We start from the raw sequence: 22,500 nt of genomic DNA on the forward strand, positions 1-22,500 counted from the left end.
AAATAATAATAATAATAATAATAATAATAATAATAATAATAATAATAATAATAGTATATTTGGTATATTCTATATGTAGCTACTGTTGTACGTTTCTAAATCATTTCTGCATTTCCTCAATGTTAAATAACATTTTAGAGGACTAACAGGCTAGAGTAGGCGCCCTATCTCATAAGATTCCATCATAGAATTTTGACATAGAAGAGGGAGTGGGGGTGCCGTGAGCGCTGAGTGAGCAGGTACGAGTAGTGAGTTGCCGTCTATGGAAAAAGATGCATACAGCAAAAAAGCTGTCGGGGGATAAAATAGAAAAAGAAAGAGGGAAAATGTGATGGCATGTCAAGGGATACGACAGCAGTTAAATAAGTGTGTGACGTCTGTGCTTGGAGGCTTGCAAATATTCATGTTAACAGACTAACTAGCGTTTGCTAAGCATACAGTATGCCGATTGAAACATAACCTATTCCATTAAGATAGCTAGGTGGCATGCTCATACTGAACTTTTAATGACAAACTGCAAACAGAAATGTCACGCTAGCAACAACTCATTACATGTTTCCATTATCCAATCCTAATATTATTAGCTTAATATTGTGCTGATAATGTGGCAAACAAAGGCTAGAGTTGGATCAGCCTTATCCTTTGTGAAAGGCAAAAGGACGTTATGAGAACCGTTTAGACTCTCTTAAAGTGACAATGCACCATGTAACAATACTTCAAGTTGAAATTGAATTTCTTGTTTTACTTTAGTTGTATGTGGTTTTTTTTTTGGGGGGGGCGCTAATTTGTTGTTGCATACCCCTCAAAACATGGGTAGCTGCGCCCCTGTGTACACACACACACACACACACTCTTAGTCTGACCAGCATATCTTCTGCACAGCACAACCCCCCCAGGTTTCATACAGACAGATGTGAATATCTGCTTGAGGCAGTTGGGGATATGTTTGTTTGTTTGTTTATTAATTAGTTTATGTTTAAATGTACATTTGTTGAGCCATCCTAAACGCATGTAAATCAAAAGTTTATTTTTATTTGTTTCTTATGTTAACCAATCAGACATCCCTGGGGCAGTGTCATGTACAGTGTGTCCTGGGATGGCACAGCCTGCCGTCCTCTCAGACTTGGACCGATGTTCAGGTAGTTAAGGCTGTAAACCGGACAAGGATACAAGGATACAAGGACGTTTATTGTCACATGCATATAGTTACTGGATGTAAGAAATGCATTGAAATTATGTCTGGTGTCAGCCATTTGTGCATTTATAGGGGGGGGGGGGGTAAAAAGTGCAGTAGAAGAGGGGTTTAGTAGATTAAGTGGCAAGGGCTGCATAACAAAGGTGGGGGAGGATTGGGATTGGGGGGGGGGCACCAACAAGGAGCACCCAAGAGCAACAGGGGCAAGGAAAAACTCCCTTACTAAGGAAGAAACCTTGGACATATCCACGGCTCAATGGGCTAACCCAACTGCCAGGGGTCTTGGTGTGTGTGTTGGGGGGATGACAAGGGAGATGGGATAGTGTGCTGTGTATGTGGGGAGAGGCCGTGTGCAGTATGTGTGTTGGAGAAGCTTCCTGATGAAATAATGTGCTGTGTATGTAGGGGAGAGGGGCAGTGTACTGCAAGTATGGTGAAGGGACTTACTATTGCAAGCAGAGTACTGTATGTATGATGTATGTGAGTGATGACAGTGCAGATGTGTGTGTGGGCGGGAGGGGAGTGGAGCAGTGACTGTGTGTGTGTGGGTAGGTGGGGGCAGTGTGCTGTAAGTATGTAGAGGATGTGTGTTGGAGAAGATCCTGAAGACAATGTGCTGTGTATGTAGGGGGGGGGGGGGCAGTGTGCAGCAAGTATGTAGAGGAGGCTTACTGTAGCAAGCAGTGTGCTGTCTGTATGTGAGGTGATGACAGTGATGATGTAAGTGTGTGTGTTTTTTGTGTTGGGGATGGGGGGGGGCAAACCAGATTATGTAAACTTCAGTCTGTAAAGGTGTGGGCTGTAAATCAGTAAAGGTGTGGGCTGGGGTGGGGGTTTCTGGAGAGAGAGGTGGGATTGACCTCGGAAGATGTTGCAGTTTCCCCCTTCCTCTGTAATGGCTTTGGGTCATTACCTCCTTCGCCTATAGGAGGCGCTTGGAGTCCTTCAGGTCTGTGTTGGTCTAGTTTGGAAATGGTTTTTGGTAAAAATTTTGTGTATTTTGGTCATTTTGACAATTGCAATTCATTTGTATACCAGCTTTATAAACCTTGAATGTGGAGACTTAGAATGTAGACAATTTCAAAATCAAGTGTGTCCCAGTAATTGATACTCAATGGATTCTACATTCTAACAGACTTTGAAATTCAAAAAAAAGTTTGCACGAAAGGCTCTTCCTGTACGCTCATGTATTTCCGGTGGAGCGTTAACTGTTATAACGGCATTTTTTATGATATTCTGCTATTATTCTGCATTATTCTGCAGCTACTACTACTGTAGGTCCGTGGAGCATGAGCCGCCCAGCACGGCCAGCAACATTTATTATGGGCACAGCAGTTCACCAGTCAGCAAGATAACTAGCTACGGTATAACTACAGCAAAATAAAATATAGATTTAGGCCTACTGATTAAACTTAGCTTCATGTGTTCCACTGAACATTATAATCAATGTGTGGGGCTGTGCTAAACCTGACGACTATAAGGCTACTTTGGCCAGAGTTCAAAGTCGCAAAACGTGGCAAACAGATCCATATAGAAACTATTAGATACTGTTGGTAGGCTACATTTGAAATACACATACTGCCATTAAGACAACTAATATTAGATAATAGATATACATGCATCTGACAGCTAAAAATGCATTGAGACAAGGTAGCATCCCATCAGGGTTATCTCAGCATAGTATACTAGCCTATAATATACAAACCATAAGAAACGGTTAATTAACTAAGTGCATGCTGATCAGGCAATGCCTTTAGACCCCTCTTGAAAGACCAAAAACTATCATTTTACAAAGTGCCAGTCAGATACCTTGAGTCTCACATTTTTAAAGTCTCAATATGTCTATTAGTTTACACAAAATTAAATAAAATCATTATTTAAGGGGTTATTTTGCAAAATAATTTCTCCTGGGGGGACATGCCCCCGGACCCTCTTAGCTTTCCTGTGTTCGACACTGGGCTAAGCCCCCAATGTTTCAAATGTCTGGCTCTGCCCTTGCTGCTACAGTAAGTAGCCTAGCCCAGTGGTTTTCAAAGTGGGGGCCGCGAGGGGGTGCCAGGGGGGCCTCAGCAAGTTGGAAGGAAAAATAAAGCAACAAATAAATACATTTGAAAAATACAATGCCATTATAATAATGTGTTGCATATCTGAACATTATATTTTCCATGATAATAACTGTGAATAATAGTAGAGTGATAGCTCTCATATAGCAGAAAGCCCCAAATGCAATTTTTACACACTGTATGCTCCATTGCGAAGTGCTTGTGGCTAAAAAAATTATTATTAGGATTATCTTAATGTATTTTTACATTTGCCGTAGTATTGTCGATGGGTTAAGTTACACATCAAAGGGGTCCTTGGCCAGAACCTAGGGGTATTTGGGGGGCCTTGTCGTGGAAAAGTTTGGGAAACCCTGGCCTAGCCTATCATAACAACACCAACAAAAAAAATAGGTGTAGACCTCGCTTAGCCTTTAGGCAAATTTACTATTTGAGAGGGTCGCACCAATATAGATTTTTGTTTTTGTTAAGCCTTCTGCACTTTATAGGTTATTTGCTAAGTAACAACTATTTATATTATTTTGTAAGTATCCTCACGTTGTCAAAAACACGATTTCACAAGTGCCTAAAACTTCTGCACGCTACTAAAGTCGTAAATATTACTGTCACTCAAATTAATCTAGGCATATGTATGATATGTTAATATAGGCTAATATATTTTCCATTTTCACAACCTGTGGAGCCAATGGACTAAACCATTTCCACCGCGGATAGATATACACCCCTTCCACGTTTGGAGAGAATGGTACATCCCAACGATGTTGTTAGCGCACCATCTCAACCGAAACTTTGAAATAATGAAGGAGCTAGCTATTTCAATGGAGTTGTGCTGTCACGGACTATAGTCTGACGAAGATGGGACCACTGAAAACTGGACATTTGCAGGTCAAAGTGATTTTAAACGAAGAGGAATGCCGGTGACCACTAACGTCTGCATGGAGGCGGTAAAAGTGGAAATAATTGCAGTGTGGGGCCAGTTTACTGATGCTAGTCAACTCATATTTTGAGATTCTCTGGCTAGTGTTAGCTCCCAAACCCAGCCACAATAACGTTAACGTTAGCTGGCTCAAAACACAGCTATCATCATGAAGAGCTGGGTTAAACAAGTGTTCTTTTGCGCTCTCCTGATGCTCGTTAGACGGCCAAGAAGAGGCAACTCTCTTCACTTCGTGTAATTTAGGATTATTCTGTCCTTTTTATTGGGCTTCTTGGACTATCTCCACAATGTCTGATCCAGGTAACTGGACTGCACCGCCAACTCAAAAATCTCACTTTGTAACGGGCGCGATGCTGAAGCGATCAAAAAGGTAACTTCAAGACTATCGCAATGTTAATATTTCTGTTGACCTCTTGAACAGCCACTTCATATGGCGAAATGCCAGTTATATAATATAATATACGTTATCTAGGCTAGAAGTTCATTCTGAAATAGTCTAACTTATGTGCTGAACCCGACCACCTTTTTCATTGATCTGACTGATTAACAACACTGTTCACCCGTCGAAATTGTCTTTCTGTAAATTAAAGGAAGTTTAGATGTCAATCATACATACCACAATGTACTAAACTCGTTTAGTGAAATACGTGTGCTTTATCGTTAAACGTGCTGCAACAGTGTATTATCCTCTTGTCCAATATGTGTATAAAGCTTTGATCGGTTCTTTTGTCAGTATGCCATACGGACGGAGGTGATGCGCTGTGTGTTCGTCGTATTGCGATTGCGAGGCGGGTTAATTCAGGCGAGACATATTATTAGGTTATTAGATGTTTTTCTGAAGAATTAACACTGTTGTTGCGCTCGATCTTTAAACAAATTTTGGGAACAAGGCCAGGCGAGCCAAGTCATTCGTGTTTGTTTTGAACGGCTGTGTTGTAAGATGAGAGACACAGCAAATCTCACTTCATTCTCTCCATTGACCGCGTATGGACTAACAGTGGCCGATTTTCCTCACGGAAGATTTAGCCTAAGGTAATTACTGGTGTCACCTCCGTTTGCCCTGCGGTCTATTTCGTGAACACTTGTGGATCTGTCAGCCTTATTGATGGGCAATGCCCTGCACTTCTGCCCCGTCGCCCTATTCTATTGCCCTGGCTGTGTTCGGACTTAATCTGCGCTCAGGGTTTGTGTCCATATGCTCCGGCTTGAAAGTGACTTCTGTTTGGGCACAGATGCAGCCCTGTAACCACGTGGTCTTTGCTATAGCCCTGTGAGTGTCTGTCTAGGACAGCCATCATTGACTTCTTGCACATCCTTCGGTGCACAACCTAAGTCTCCTAATGCGTCCATGAAACTGACCTGTGAACTCTACCCTGGTGTTGGCTTGAGAGGCAGGGAAGTAAAACCTTAATCGCCATTAGCCCCCCCCCCCCCCCCCAAGCTATCCTATGGCGGCCAGTGGCGTGGAACCAGGTTGGGATGTTCCCAGTCCGCCTGCCTCCCTGCTGGGTCTTAAAGTGCTGAACACACACACACACAGATGCCTTTCAGATAACACCAAGCTGAACAAGGGTGTCACTTTAAAATTTCTGAATACTTTTTTCCTGTCCTAGAATAGTTTTGTGGTTTCAGATCTTATCAGCAGCCTCTGGTATGAAAGATGTAGTTTGGGTTGTTGACCTCTCACAGGATGCTGATTGCTCAGTCAAAATGCACCACCAACAATCAAGCATGTTGTTATGACATTAGGCTGCTGTTACAACATTAGGGTGTGCCAAATAAACGCCTCAATTGAGCTAGCCATTAAAGGTAGCTGTTGAAAACGGTCCAGGTCCTGCTAAACAGGCTAGTTAGTACATCACACACACACACACAGCTCAGATCCTTCGTCTAAGGAGTAATAGCACCTTTCCGCCCCCAAACAGAGGCTGTTACGCCCCCAAACAGGGGCCACAGTCAGTGTGCATTTACATTACATTGACAAAAACAAATTATTGTGTTGGTACGACCCAAACCGAAGTTTTGAAATGCATGTACAGTAGGGTGGTCCTTATATGGGGTAAAAAATATTTTTTTGGAAAATGTTTAACTCTCACCCCCTAAATGTGTTAGGATATCAATAAAAACACACTGTGCAACATTTTGAATTGTTCCCACAATATCTAGAGGTTGCTCAAGGCCTTTGAATATTTCCGGAATCGCTAATTTTTGCAGAAATTGTACCATTTAAGAACACAAAAAAAATTCAATATTATGTTTAATAACACAGGCACTGTGGTAGTGTGGTAAACAACATACAACATCAAGATCATAGAAAGAAAGAAACAAACAAACCAAAATCACTTGTTATGCTTGTATGACGTAATGACAGAATGTTGAACTCTACTATATTATAGTATCATCATATTGTACAGTTGTACACCTGAGACGTCCATTTTCACTCTGGGCCAGAGGAAAGTCTCTATCTTATGGATTCTTGAGATGAATGAGTGCATCCTGAATCCTGCAATATCAAACAGGTCTCCTAACTGGTCTACAAAGGCCTCTACATTGGACTGCTGAGTCTTGGAAGTTCTCTTGGCATTTTTCTTGGCTTCTGCCATTTGTCCTGAAGTGTTTCCAGTTGTTTTATGGCATGATGTTGGGGACGAACGGGAATCCTAGCCTTGTCCTAGAATACCAAGACTACTTTTTTCACCGCTGTTGCACTTTCATGAAGTTTTTTTTTCAATGTTTTATATGATACCCTTGGGTCTGGCCCTTGAGTCGTGGATCTGCTCGAGGTTTCTTGCTATATGTATCTTCAATTCTAGGGAGTTTTTCCTCGCCCCTGTTACTCATGGGCTCTCTTTAAATGTTTAACACTCTGTAAAGCGTCATGAAGCATGAGTAATGTTTTGCCGCTCTATAAGTGAAATTCAATTGTAATTGATATTACAACACACATGAAACCTGCTTCTTGGAGGGTAACTTTGTTCCAGTTATTTCAGTCTCTTCTGATCCGAGTAACCATATAGCGGACTTGCTTCGTGTTGCTTCAGCCATTGTCTCAGTGTATATTGTCTACTGTGCTTCATTCACATTGAAGTGTTCTTGCTTTGAAAGACATATCACAACTAAAACAGGAGTTGCTATGAAAATTGCTCACAACACCATATTATTGGGAAATACCGGAATCAGCAGATGAGATCAGCAAATCATCATTGTAAATTTGCATGGACAATATGGAATTCCCATTTTAAGATTCATTAGGTGATGTAGGTAAAACCACCACATGTGGTCACCAATAATCAATACACATTATCATTGACTGCATGGTCAAATAAGTCCATTGCTGTCATAAGCATATATTATTAAACAATTATACATGCTAGCACAATGTATCACATAATACGCGAAAAATCCCAAATATATGCACATTGCACAATATGTGTTAAACTTCAAAGGTCTTGAGCAACCTCTAAATATTGATTAATATTGATAGCCAAGCCAACTACATAAGCCTTATGCCACAATGCTACATACTCATATGTCATATGGTTAGCAAGCTAACTACATAAGCCTTATGCCACAATGCTACATACTCATAAGTTGCACCTTATTTCGTATATATATGAATGTCCTTACTAACATTTTCAACAAATAATGTCAACTATTTGATTAGTTTGATTATGCAAAGTTCGCTAGCTAATCAAGCTAGTCAGCTCTGTTTTGATTGTTTTGGTGAATATGAACAGGGAGGGGAGCATCCAGACGATTTACACCATCTAGCATAGCAGAGTAAACATGCACACTAGCATAGCGGAGTAAACATGTACACTAGCATAGCGGAGTAAACATGCACACTAGCATAGCGGAGTAAACATGCACACTAGCATAGCAGAGTAAACTAGCATAGCGGAGTAAACATGCACACTTGAATTTGAAAACATGCATGGCCTTGAATTTCCCCTTGGGGATCAATAAAGTATCTATCCATCTATCTATCTAAACATGCACACTAGCATAGCGGAGTAAACATGCACACTAGCATAGCAGAGTAAACTAGCATAGTGGAGTAAACTAGCATAGTGGAGTAAACTAGCATAGCGGAGTAAACATGCACACTTGCATAGTGGAGTAAACATGCACACTAGCATAGCGGAGTAAACATGCACACTAGCATAGCGGAGTAAACATGCACACTAGCATAGCGGAGTAAACTAGCATAGCGGAGTAAACTAGCATAGCGGAGTAAACATGCACACTAGCATAGTGGATTAAACATGCACAGTTCAGTAAATAATTCCCCTCCTCTTCCTTTCCCATTCAGCATGTGTACGCAGTAGTCTAGTCGAGCTATGGGGTTAGCATGTATGTAGCTATGACTAGCATGTAAATGTACAGAGTGTAGGCTGCCCCCAAATTTGTGTGTGTGTGTGTGTGTGTGTGTGTGTACATAGTAGACACTGACATTTCATAGGATTATAATGTAAACACGGTCTCTATAAAGTAAAACGGACGCCGGCAGCTGTGAAAAATACACCAAGTCTGAGCGTCTCAGCGTCCCCTAAGGAGGGTGATGGAAGGACAGCCAGCATGGGGGGGGGGGGTCGCTGGTACTGCTGACGGGTCTCACACCAGCCTGTCCTGCAGCGTCCAGCAGGGTGTGTGTGTGTGTGTGTGGAGCAGCGGATTAGTGCCAGGGCCAGGGGAGGAGCGCGGAGTGGGCGTGGCGATGGCACCCTGACCCCTGACCCCGGCGATGAGCGGCGTTATGGAATGTTATGCTAATATTGCAGGGCCAGTTTGGACACGCGTGTGTGTCCAATGTCCAGCCATCTTCTTGTGATTTGATGTCTGCTTATTTCTCTTGTTGTTTTGGGTTTGCAGTTGCCGTAGCAGCAACAGGAAGAGCCTGGGATTGGGGACACCGTCCCCCACGCTGTCACGCCCCCTGTCCCCTCTGCCCGTCCATACAGGTGAGACACACCTGTCCTCTCTTTAACCACAACCCCATCATCATCATCATCATCATCATCATCATCATTAGTCAGCTGTCCTGTAGAGCCAATCAGAGCCTGAATCAACAATAGCAACCAGAGAGGACCAGAGAGAGGACTGGGTTCAGCCCACATGAGCCTTTACCATTAGAGAGGACCTGAGAGAGGACTGGGTTCAGCCCACATGAGCCTTTACCATTAGAGAGGACCTGAGAGAGGACTGGGTTCAGCCCACATGAGCCTTTACCATTAGTACTATAGTTATGGTCTCCATACACAGCAGAAGGATGGGATTGCATACAGGATATATTAGAGTCCTTTTGTGATCTTGTCTTGCTTATTGAGATGGGCTAGGTAGATGATGATGAGAGTGTCATGGAAGATGCAAACTCATAATAAATATGATAAATATAAGGTCTTTGTGATTGTTGATGTGCGAATACTATGATCTTCTGCTATCTATGATCAGACCATGGACATCTCTTCGGTGTGTGTGTGTGTGCGTGTGTGTGTGCGTGTGTGATGCTGGTACTGCTGGTCCTGCTGGTCCTCACAGGCTGATGAACAAGCACACACACACACACACAGTCAGTCACACACACACACACACAGTCACAGTCACTCACACTCTCTCACACACACACCAGTGTTTCCCACAGAATTGAATTCTATTTGTGGTGGTAGGTTTGCAGAATTAACAGTTTTTAACAAATTAGCGCAGCGTTGTTATGACGCTAACCAGCTTTAAGCACAATTTAGTACAACCTGGAAAACTATTGTGTGGTGGTCCCGCTACAAATAAGTCAATGTATGGAACACTGCACACACACACACACACACACACACACAGTCATACTCACTCACTCTCACACACACACACACACACACACACACACACATAGTCACACATAGTCACACATAGTCACACTCTCTCTCTCTCACACACACACACACACACAGTCACACACACACACACAGTCATACTCATTCACACACACACATAGTCACACTCTCTCTCTCACACACACACACACACAGTCACACACACACACACACACACACACATAGTCACACTCTCTCTCACACACACACACACACACACACACATAGTCACACTCTCTCTCTCACACACACACACACACACACACACATAGTCACACTCTCTCTCTCACACACACACACACACACACACATAGTCACACTCTCTCTCTCACACACACACACACACAGTCACACACACACACACAGTCACACACACACACACACACACATAGTCACACTCTCTCTCTCACACACACACACACACACACAGTCACACACACACACACACACAGTCACACACACACACAGTCACACTGACTCACACTCTCACACACACAGTCCAGTCACACACACACACACACACACACACTCACTCACATGTAGACTCACACTCACACACGCACGCACGCACAGACACACACGCACACACACATGCACACAGACACACGCACGCACACAGACACACTGCATTCTCTAATATGTGTGTGTCGTTGCATCCAGCAGCCAGCAGTCCATTGGATAGCCCAAGAAATGTCTCCACCAGTGCCTCGGTCAACTTCCCCTTCGCTCGCAGGTAAACACTTGCACACACACACACTTACACACACACATACACTTACACACACACTCACACACACACACACACACACACACACACACACACTCACTCACTCACTCAAGTGGAGTGTTGCATGCTGGTATGTCTGAGGAGAGGCTGCTAAGAGAGTGGAGTGTTGCATGCTGGGATGGGAGTGTTGCATGCTGGTATGTCTGAGGAGAGGCTGCTAAGAGAGTGCAGTGTTGCATGCTGGGATGGGAGTGTTGCATGCTGGGATGTCTGAGGAGAGGCTGCTGTCAGGGATGCAAACACGGCGCTTTTTTCACGTCAGTTTGGGTGACTTGTGTGAATCGTGCAGATCCGAAGAGTTTTTTTTAATGGGGGGGGGGGCGGGGTCTGAGTCTGATCATCAAGGATGCTTTCCGGCGACTCTAGCTTTTTTCACGTCATCTACCGCAGGCTACAAGAGGAACCAGAGCGTTTCTCATATGGGCCTGCTGGTAAATGTGCTTCTGATAACCTCCACTCATCTTTGATCATGTAGCAAAGGAGCTGTAGTGTATCGTTCTAAAAGCAGCTAAGAAAATATAGGCTCCAGTAGGAGGCAACTCTCTCAGTTCGCGCTCTTACCTCCGCAGTATAGCTACTTCAGGTTGAAGTTTTAACACGCAACACGCTGCCATCTGACTGATCATCCGGAACCGTACAATAATACAATTATTCCTGTCAGTGACCAAGGCCTAGTATTTAATGTTATGTGGGAATTGCAAGAATACGGGTAAAAACAATTCCTTACTTCAACCACGGAATTGCGTGTGTCATTAATTAAAACGGTAGGAAAACTGAATGAAAGACGGCGCCGTCCATCAACAAAAACAGCACAGAGTCAAAACGTAGGCCTAATTTAAAGTCCCAGACATTTAAGGGACAGCAATCACTTAAGACATAGGCCTACACCACGAGTGATGAACGTGAAATGCTTTGAATAGCCTACTACAAAACACTGCATTTATATGACAACTGCGTGTAGAACTGTTCTAATCTAGCTAATGGTAAATTAAGTAGGCTATATAGCATTCATATATAAAGCATTCAATAGCCTGATGAAAACTTGTTCAGTCAGTTAAATTGCTCTCATAAAAGGAACAGCAGGCCTGCAGAATATTCCAAATAGGCTAGTGTCCTTTCACTTCGACTGCAACATATGAGTTAAACCTTGTTAAATTTAAAAGCATCTGGCAAGTGACAGGAGGTTTTAGGGGAGGAAAAGAGAAAAAAGTGTGTTACCTGATTCCACAGTCAATGTTCAGTATTTGGCCTATAATTAAGCCTATAATATTTGGCATTTTTGAATCCATGAAAATTAATCAAAATCTATCATTTCCTATAAACAACAGACCCCAGTAACACATGGAATTGCAAAAAAATTTGAAGGATCGAAAATAATCCAATCATTGGCTTAAAGAATCAATATTGTATCGAATCGTGATGAAACTTGTGATTTACACCCCTATATGGCATCCTTACAATTAGGGAAGGTTTTTGGGAAGTATTTCTCATGCAAGCACTGTGCAACCATGCTGAGTAATGCAATGGAATCATTGTAATAGTTTGCAATTTTGCATTAGTAAAGCAGTCCACCGATGTGCATGTTTTCACTTACTCACTTTGCTTTAGTTTCAATTGTGCAACAACAAGACCATAACAATGATAATGGTTTTATATATCCATAAAGATACATTTCTGGAACTATCTTAGACTGTTTTTTTTTTACGAGGGGGGGGGGTTGGTTGTTCATCTTTCTCTCTTTTTTCACCTCACATGTGTTTGCATCACTGCCAAGGAACTGGGACAGTGTATTTTCATATAAAGAACATTTTTGTGTTAATAGGGTGAGCCCTGGATGGCAGAGGTGGTGGCAAAATGTAATTATATGATATTTCCTGCGGGGGCGTGGGCTTCGATAATCTCACTTCTTTTTGACCATACCTCTGTCATCTGCCAGGGCTGCAGATTAGTGCTGACGCAACACGGGAAAGGGCAGCACAGCAGTGTGTGTGTGTGTGTGTGTGGTAGGACAGGTGTGTGTGTGTGTGTGTGTGTGTGTGGTAGGACAGGTGTGTGTGTGTGTGGTAGGACAGGTGTGTGTGTGTGTGGTAGGACAGGTGTGTGTGTGTGTGTGTGTGGTAGGACAGGTGTGTGTTTGTGTGTAGTAGGACAGGTGTGTGTGTGTGTGTGTGTGGTAGGACAGGTGTGTGTGTGTGTGTGTGTGTGTAGTAGGACCGGTGTGTGTGTGTGTGTGTAGTAGGACCGGTGTGTGTGTGTGTGAGTGGTAGGACAGGTGTGTGTGGTAGGACAGCAGTGTGTGTGTGTGTGTGTGTGTGTGTGTGTGTGGTAGGACAGGTGTGTGTGTGTGTGTGTGGTAGGACAGGTGTGTGTGTGTGTGTGTGTGGTAGGGTGTGTGTGTGTGTGTGAGTAGTAGGACAGGTGTGTGTTTGTGTGTAGTAGGACAGGTGTGTGTGTGTGTGTGTGTGTGGTAGGACAGGTGTGTGTGTGTGTGTGTGTGTGTGTGTGTGTGTGTGTGTGTGTGTGTGTGTAGTAGGACCGGTGTGTGTGTGTGTGGTAGGACAGGTGTGTGTGTGTGTGTGTGGTAGGACAGGTGTGTGTGTGTGTGTGTGTGTGTGGTAGGACAGGTGTGTGTGTGTGTGTGTGTGTGGTAGGACAGGTGTTTGTGTGTGTGTGTGGTAGGACAGGTGTGTGTGTGTGTGAGTAGTAGGACAGGTGTGTGTTTGTGTGTAGTAGGACAGGTGTGTGTGTGTGTGTGTGTGTGGTAGGACAGGTGTGTGTGTGTGTGTGTGTGTGTGTGTGTATGTGTGTGTGTGTGTAGTAGGACCGGTGTGTGTGTGTGTGTGGTAGGACAGGTGTGTGTGTGTGTGAGTAGTAGGACAGGTGTGTGTTTGTGTGTAGTAGGACAGGTGTGTGTGTGTAGTAGGACAGGTGTGTGTGTGTGTGTGTGTGTGTGTGTGTGTGTGTGTGTGTGTGTGTAGTAGGACCGGTGTGTGTGTGTGTGTGTGTGTGTAGTAGGACCGGTGTGTGTGTGTGTGTGTGGTAGGACAGCAGTGTGTGTAGTAGGACAGGTGTGTGTGTGTGTTAGGGCTGTCACTTTTGTGAAAAAATCCCGTTCGATTTTTGAGACATAAGTGTTAATTTAATCGATTGTAAAATCGATTTTCTATGTCTAAAGACATTTCCATTTTCAACGCCAAATATAGGCCAATCCACGGACAACTAACCGGCATTAGGGCGAACGTAAAGGGGGCGCTTGAAGACGCACAGGGCAGCAATATTTCTGATGATTTATTGGCGTGACGTTTCGTACACAATGACAAACAGGAGTGCAACATTCTCGAAAAAACAATAAGCAGAGTGGACTGCCATAACATCAGTGAAAAACATTACTACAGGCTTCAACGTGGTTGTGTTTACGATTAAAAATGTCAAACAAATTTCGCCTACGTAGGAACTCGCGTCTGCACGGTTTGCGTACCGCTTTGTCCTTCTCCATAGTTTGATCTACCCAAAAACCGAAGTGCTTCCATATCGAACTCCTCAAGTTATTAGGGCTTATCACTCGTCTCTCATGTCGCACAGATTGATCGCGTTGTCCTCCATTTTTTAGCAAAACACCAGCAGCACAGCAGCCGATTGAAACAGCTGTTTCCGGTGCGTAAAATTAGTGGGAATTTTCTTTTTAGCTTTCGCAATGCTGCACTTTTGGAATTCTTTATTTTCTTTTTCTGCTTGTTTGTGGGTTTTGTTACATCTAGCTTTTTTATTTGTTTAATTAGTTTAAAATGAAGTGTACATATTTGGCTAAAATCTTTTAAAAAAAGGCTAATAAACAAACCATGCTACTGTGAGTAACGTCGAAGGGTAAAGTCACTTGACTTCTTTTGTAGTCCGTTTATGAAACAAAAGGAGCAATTTCGATTTTTTAAAATAAAGCAAAATAGGGCCTGACATTTTCACAGTTTGAAGATTATTACTGTATACACAAATATTTTTGGTGGATAACTTCGCTGATTTGGCTTCACAATATTTAAAAAAAAAATAGGTCCATTGGAGCTGCTCTTCGATAAAAACGCAACCACTTGGGACGCTGGTTTTCACTTTCCCTCCCTATAAGGACTGATTTTGCCTGCATTTTAGAGTCATCATTGTAAGAGAACTATAAGGACTGATTTGCATTATAAGCATTGAGAACACAGCATGGGTAACCAGAACTAGCCTGGCTCTTTGTAACCTTGTTATAGCTATAAGTATTCATATGAAATATGTTTCTGGTTAATAATTGTAATTGTATATCTATAGAGCATCCATTGCAGTTTAAGCTCTTATTTCATATGTGTTGTTTTTTTTTTCCTTTTAGATGACTGGTCAGTTAGCAGAGGCCTATGTAGTTTAATTGAGGCTGAATTGAGGCTGTGCTGCACATGGGGGCCTATGTAGTTTAATTGAGGCTGTGCTGCACATGGGGGCCTATGTAGTTTAATTGAGGCTGTGCTGCACATGCTGTTGTGAGGCAGCAGCTGCTCCTAATTGATGTGGAGATATCTGTGTATGTATGTAGGCATACGCCAATGCAGGCATATCTGTGTATGTAGGCATACGCCAATGTGTAGGCATACGGCAATTATTAAATGCAGACATATTTTGGCAAATGAAGAACATATTGCTGCGATAGTTATAAGAATACATTTCCACTGCACATGTTGTACAAAGAGGAACCATTCCATGTATATATTAACACATTATTATTATTATAATTATGCTTATATTAGGAAATTATACATATATTAGGACATGATGCATATATTAAGACATGATGCATATATTAAGACATGATGTAAATATTAGGACATGATGTATATATTAACACATTATGCTTATATAAGGACATGATGTATATATTAGGACATGATTTATAGGACAGGGACATGATGTTAGGACATGATGCATATATATTAGGACATGATGCATATATTAGAACATGATGGCTTTAGCTGTTGTTGATGCACATTACCGTGTACTGACTGCTGAACACTGTAACAGTACTGACTGCTGAACGCTGTAACAGTACTGACTCTACTGAACGCTGTAACAGTACTGACTCTACTGAACTCTATAACAGTACTGACTCTGCTGAACGCTGTAACAGTACTGACTCTACTGAACGCTGTAACAGTACTGACTACTGAACTCTATAACAGTACTGACTCTACTGAACGCTGTAACAGTACTGACTCTACTGAACTCTATAACAGTACTGACTCTTCTGACTACTGAACACTAACAGTACTGACTCTACTGAACTCTATAACAGTACTGACTCTACTGAACACTAACAGTACTGACTCTACTGAACTCTATAACAGTACTGACTCTACTGAACTCTATAACAGCACTGACTCGACTGAACGCTGTAACAGTACTGACTCTACTGAATGCTGTAACAGTAATGACTACTGAATGCTTCTACCTAAAGTCTGCAGCATTGATCTGACCTGGCTCTTTCTCTCTCTTCTCTCCCCTATTGGTGTGTGTGTGTGTGCATGTGTGTGCATGTGCATGTGTATGTGTGTGCATATGTGTGTGTGTGCGTGCCCCTTTGCAGTCATATGGCTCGCACTGACAGGTAGGCTAGCACCTCTCACACACTCCTCAACTTGTGGGATCAAACTCCCATACTCTCCATGAGTATACTTACCCATACTTACCCATACTCTCCATGAGTATACTTACCCATACTCTCCATGAGTATACTTAACCACACTCTCCATGAGTATACTTACCCATACTAACCCACACTCTCCATGAGTATACTTACCCGTCAATTCACACTAACGTTAACAGCCTACTCAACGTAGCAAGTGAAAAGATGATCAAGTTACAGTCCAAAAACGTTAAGGCTTAAAATGCATTAATAAGTACATATTCCATGAACACTAACCTTGGGTCTCTTCGGGGTGTGCTGAAACAATCAAATTATCATTCATGTGTTTCATTTCACTATGTTCACGTCTCTGTTTAGCCTAATGTTTGTTCTGTTTACATTACAACCTCACGGTTGGAACGTTTCAAAATAAAAAGCGGTTTCAAAATAAAAGCCTCATGAACCAGAAAAGGAAAAGGCCAAAACAAAGTAAATAACATAAGCAATGTATTAATAGTAATATTTTTTTAAAAGATCGAAAATCGAATCAAATCGTGATAGTGCTGCCACTAACGACTAATTTTGTAACGACTAATCTTTCGACTAATTTTTTTTTAAATCAAGTGTTTGTTATTTTGTTGTGTAAGTTTTATTTTGAACTCAACTAAAGGGAAAACGTAAAATATATATCACCCTACTTTTGTTAGAAGCTGTATTACTGTAAGTAAACTGTTCAAAAACATTATGTATAAAAAAACACACACATTTAAAATGCTACCTTCAGATCTAATGTCAGACCTTTGATAGACTTTTGTATGCCAGTGTTGCCATCGACATAGACAACTTCTTTGACCTGAGGCCCAGTCATGGCATACTTTGGGGTCATAGGGCCCACCTACGTGAACCCACCCCCCATCAAATATTATATCACATCACAATTATTATTGTTATGCTATATTGTTATACATGCACTTCAAAGCAGCCAGTGTTTAAAGTGCTAACATTGTTCAAAAAAAGTTTGAAAACATGCACATCAGGACTGCTTTACTAATGTAAAATATAATTAGAATAGGTCCATTGCTTTTGCATGGTTGCATGATAAATACTTCTCAAAACAACAGCAATTATATGGGTGTCATCGTTTTGGGATGTTTCCCTCATGCAAGCATCATATACTGGTAGGCAAATGGAAAGAATATTTACATATTTAATTATGCCACAAGCTTTTGGCCACGTTATTAAAATTTGACTATACAACACTCTAGATAGTGTATTATAGTCTGTGCTCTGTTTTTATGTAAGTTGCATAAATCCACATTGTTCTATTAAATGTAGTTTCATAATTAAATAGCTTTCCAATAGGTTGAATTGGAGATTATCAAGTGGTTTCAGTTTCTCTCGCGCATTGAATGAACGCTCATAGCCTACCACCATTTAATTGTATGCCTCTATGTTTGATGACACCAAATTAGCAAGTAATTCATACTGATTGCAGAAACGTTTGTTTTCTTTTTCTGTCGGTCCGCGGTTCCTTGATCAATTGCGCAGCAAATTATCAGACGAAGCCCCGGGAATAATTTCACTCCGCGGCTCCGGACAAGCAATGTCTACGTTACGGCCGGTGCTGGTCCGCGCGGCCCATAGTTTGAGAAACGCTGGACTTTGAAAGGCGACACGAGTTGAGGACTTTGCAAATGAGCCTAACATCAGCATGTTCAAAACAAGTAGGCTACAGGCACTTTGCGCGTCTTACCACATAGGTTACTTCACTTTATCAGTTGGCTTGAACGCTAAAAAACGTATTGATTTATTGACCATGGGAAATGACGCGCATCTTGATTGTTGATATCACGGGCGGCGGCATGTTCGGTTTAACGTTTTTTGTATGAATGAATTACAGTAGGCCTATAATGACGCGCCGTTGCATTGTCAACGTGAGACACTTCACTTCGTTTATTTAAATTTCCACAATACTATATTAGTCAGAGTCTGGACTAGCGTAACCTACTAGCTTAGCTCTGCCTAATAATGAATTGCGACTAAGTCGACTAATCGCGGCAGCACTAAATCGTGACTTTAAAATCGAAAATTAAATCGAATTGAGGATTTGGAGAATCGTGACACCCCTAATACTTACCCATACTCTCCATGAGTATACTTACCCGTACTCTCCATGAGTATACTTACCCATACTCTCCATGTTACTGAACTCACACTCTCTCTCCCTCCCTATATCTCCTTACCCCCCCCCATTCTCTTTCTCTCTCTCTCTCTCTCTCTCTCTCTCTCAAATTCAAATTCAAATTAAAATATGCTTTATTGGCATGACTCACTCTCACTCTTTCCCCCCTCCCATTCTCTCTCTCTTCCTTCTTTCTTTCTCTCTCTCTCTCTCTCCCTCTCCCTCCCTATATCTCCCTACCCCTCCATTCTCTCTCTCCCTCCCTATATCTCCCTACCCCTCCATTCTCTCTCTCCCTCCCTATATCTCCCTACCCCCACACACTCTCTCTCTCTCCCTCTCCCTCCCTATATCTCCCTACCCCTCCATTCTCTCTCTCCCTCCCTACATCTCCCTACCCCTCCATTCTCTCTCTCCCTCCCTATATCTCCCTACCCCTCCATTCTCTCTCTCCCTCCCTATATCTCCCTACCCCTCCATTCTCTCTCTCCCTCCCTATATCTCCCTACCCCCACACACTCTCTCTCTCCCTCCCTATATCTCCCTACCCCTCCATTCTCTCTCTCCCTCCCTATATCTCCCTACCCCTCCATTCTCTCTCTCCCTCCCTATATCTCCCTACCCCTCCATTCTCTCTCTCCCTCCCTATATCTCCCTACCCCCACACACTCTCTCCCTCCCTATATCTCCCTACCCCCACACACTCTCTCTCCCTCCCTATATCTCCCTACCCCTCCATTCTCTCTCTCCCTCCCTATATCTCCCTACCCCCACACACTCTCTCTCCCTCCCTATATCTCCCTACCCCTCCATTCTCTCTCTCCCTCCCTATATCTCCCTACCCCTCCATTCTCTCTCTCCCTCCCTATATCTCCCTACCCCTCCATTCTCTCTCTCCCTCCCTATATCTCCCTACCCCCACACACTCTCTCTCTCCCTCCCTATATCTCCCTACCCCTCCATTCTCTCTCTCCCTCCCTATATCTCCCTACCCCCACACACTCTCTCTCTCCCTCCCTATATCTCCCTACCCCTCCATTCTCTCTCTCCCTCCCTATATCTCCCTACCCCTCCATTCTCTCTCTCCCTCCCTATATCTCCCTACCCCTCCATTCTCTCTCTCCCTCCCTATATCTCCCTACCCCTCCATTCTCTCTCTCCCTCCCTATATCTCCCTACCCCTCCATTCTCTCTCTCCCTCCCTATATCTCCCTACCCCTCCATTCTCTCTCTCCCTCCCTATATCTCCCTACCCCTCCATTCTCTCTCTCTCTCCCTATATCTCCCTACCCCTCCATTCTCTCTCTCCCTCCCTATATCTCCCTACCCCTCCATTCTCTCTCTCCCTCCCTATATCTCCCTACCCCTCCATTCTCTCTCTCCCTCCCTATATCTCCCTACCCCTCCATTCTCTCTCTCCCTCCCTATATCTCCCTACCCCTCCATTCTCTCTCTCCCTCCCTATATCTCCCTACCCCTCCATTCTCTCTCTCCCTCCCTATATCTCCCTACCCCTCCATTCTCTCTCTCCCTCCCTATATCTCCCTACCCCTCCATTCTCTCTCTCCCTCCCTATATCTCCCTACCCCTCCATTCTCTCTCTCCCTCCCTATATCTCCCTACCCCTCCATTCTCTCTCTCTCTCCCTATATCTCCCTACCCCCACACACTCTCTCTCTCCCTCCCTATATCTCCCTACCCCTCCATTCTCTCTCTCCCTCCCTATATCTCCCTACCCCTCCATTCTCTCTCTCTCTCCCTATATCTCCCTACCCCTCCATTCTCTCTCTCCCTCCCTATATCTCCCTACCCCTCCATTCTCTCTCTCCCTCCCTATATCTCCCTACCCCTCCATTCTCTCTCTCCCTCCCTATATCTCCCTACCCCTCCATTCTCTCTCTCTCTCCCTATATCTCCCTACCCCTCCATTCTCTCTCTCCCTCCCTATATCTCCCTACCCCTCCATTCTCTCTCTCCCTCCCTATATCTCCCTACCCCTCCATTCTCTCTCTCCCTCCCTATATCTCCCTACCCCTCCATTCTCTCTCTCTCTCTCCCTATATCTCCCTACCCCTCCATTCTCTCTCTCCCTCCCTATATCTCCCTACCCCTCCATTCTCTCTCTCCCTCCCTATATCTCCCTACCCCTCCATTCTCTCTCTCCCTCCCTATATCTCCCTACCCCTCCATTCTCTCTCTCTCTCCCTATATCTCCCTACCCCCACACACTCTCTCTCTCCCTCCCTATATCTCCCTACCCCTCCATTCTCTCTCTCCCTCCCTATATCTCCCTACCCCTCCATTCTCTCTCTCTCTCCCTATATCTCCCTACCCCTCCATTCTCTCTCTCCCTCCCTATATCTCCCTACCCCTCCATTCTCTCTCTCCCTCCCTATATCTCCCTACCCCTCCATTCTCTCTCTCCCTCCCTATATCTCCCTACCCCCACACTCTCTCTCCCTCCCTATATCTCCCTACCCCTCCATTCTCTCTCTCCCTCCCTATATCTCCCTACCCCTCCATTCTCTCTCTCCCTCCCTATATCTCCCTACCCCCACACACTCTCTCCCTCCCTATATCTCCCTACCCCCCACACACTCTCTCTCCCTCCCTATATCTCCCTACCCCTCCATTCTCTCTCTCCCTCCCTATATCTCCCTACCCCCACACACTCTCTCTCCCTCCCTATATCTCCCTACCCCTCCATTCTCTCTCTCCCTCCCTATATCTCCCTACCCCTCCATTCTCTCTCTCCCTCCCTATATCTCCCTACCCCTCCATTCTCTCTCTCCCTCCCTATATCTCCCTACCCCTCCATTCTCTCTCTCTCTCCCTATATCTCCCTACCCCTCCATTCTCTCTCTCCCTCCCTATATCTCCCTACCCCTCCATTCTCTCTCTCCCTCCCTATATCTCCCTACCCCTCCATTCTCTCTCTCCCTCCCTATATCTCCCTACCCCTCCATTCTCTCTCTCTCTCTCCCTATATCTCCCTACCCCTCCATTCTCTCTCTCCCTCCCTATATCTCCCTACCCCTCCATTCTCTCTCTCCCTCCCTATATCTCCCTACCCCTCCATTCTCTCTCTCCCTCCCTATATCTCCCTACCCCTCCATTCTCTCTCTCTCTCCCTATATCTCCCTACCCCCACACACTCTCTCTCTCCCTCCCTATATCTCCCTACCCCTCCATTCTCTCTCTCCCTCCCTATATCTCCCTACCCCTCCATTCTCTCTCTCCCTCCCTATATCTCCCTACCCCCACACACTCTCTCTCTCCCTCCCTATATCTCCCTACCCCTCCATTCTCTCTCTCTCTCTCCCTATATCTCCCTACCCCTCCATTCTCTCTCTCCCTCCCTATATCTCCCTACCCCTCCATTCTCTCTCTCCCTCCCTATATCTCCCTACCCCTCCATTCTCTCTCTCTCTCTCCCTATATCTCCCTACCCCTCCATTCTCTCTCTCCCTCCCTATATCTCCCTACCCCTCCATTCTCTCTCTCCCTCCCTATATCTCCCTACCCCTCCATTCTCTCTCTCCCTCCCTATATCTCCCTACCCCTCCATTCTCTCTCTCTCTCCCTATATCTCCCTACCCCCACACACTCTCTCTCTCCCTCCCTATATCTCCCTACCCCTCCATTCTCTCTCTCCCTCCCTATATCTCCCTACCCCTCCATTCTCTCTCTCCCTCCCTATATCTCCCTACCCCTCCATTCTCTCTCTCCCTCCCTATATCTCCCTACCCCTCCATTCTCTCTCTCCCTCCCTATATCTCCCTACCCCTCCATTCTCTCTCTCCCTCCCTATATCTCCCTACCCCTCCATTC

The 22,500-nt window shown here is 44.1% G+C and overlaps 1 protein-coding gene across 10 annotated transcripts in view; it reads left to right on the forward strand.

Moving 5' to 3' along the window:
• Window positions 1-22,500, forward strand: part of mast3b (microtubule associated serine/threonine kinase 3b) — a 152,370-nt gene that overhangs the window by 19,224 nt on the left and 110,646 nt on the right. For 3 of the 10 annotated variants that reach the window (XM_076279195.1, XM_076279197.1, XM_076279198.1), the window contains exons 3-5: window positions 9,065-9,153; window positions 10,717-10,789; window positions 16,449-16,469. In XM_076279195.1, coding sequence (XP_076135310.1) covers window positions 9,065-9,153; window positions 10,717-10,789; window positions 16,449-16,469 — 183 coding nt within the window. Of the gene's footprint in view, window positions 1-3,916; window positions 4,563-9,064; window positions 9,154-10,716; window positions 10,790-16,448; window positions 16,470-22,500 lie in introns of those variants that run through there. The other 7 variants (XM_076279200.1, XM_076279201.1, XM_076279202.1 and 4 more) reach the window with 6 other exon arrangements.

The sequence above is a fragment of the Alosa pseudoharengus genome, unplaced genomic scaffold (genome assembly GCF_046254945.1).
Source record: "Alosa pseudoharengus isolate Yale_2024_CS ecotype anadromous, Long Island Sound unplaced genomic scaffold, YU_APseudo_1.1 YU_APseudo_1.1_scf_11, whole genome shotgun sequence".
Lineage (NCBI taxonomy): Eukaryota > Metazoa > Chordata > Actinopteri > Clupeiformes > Clupeidae > Alosa > Alosa pseudoharengus.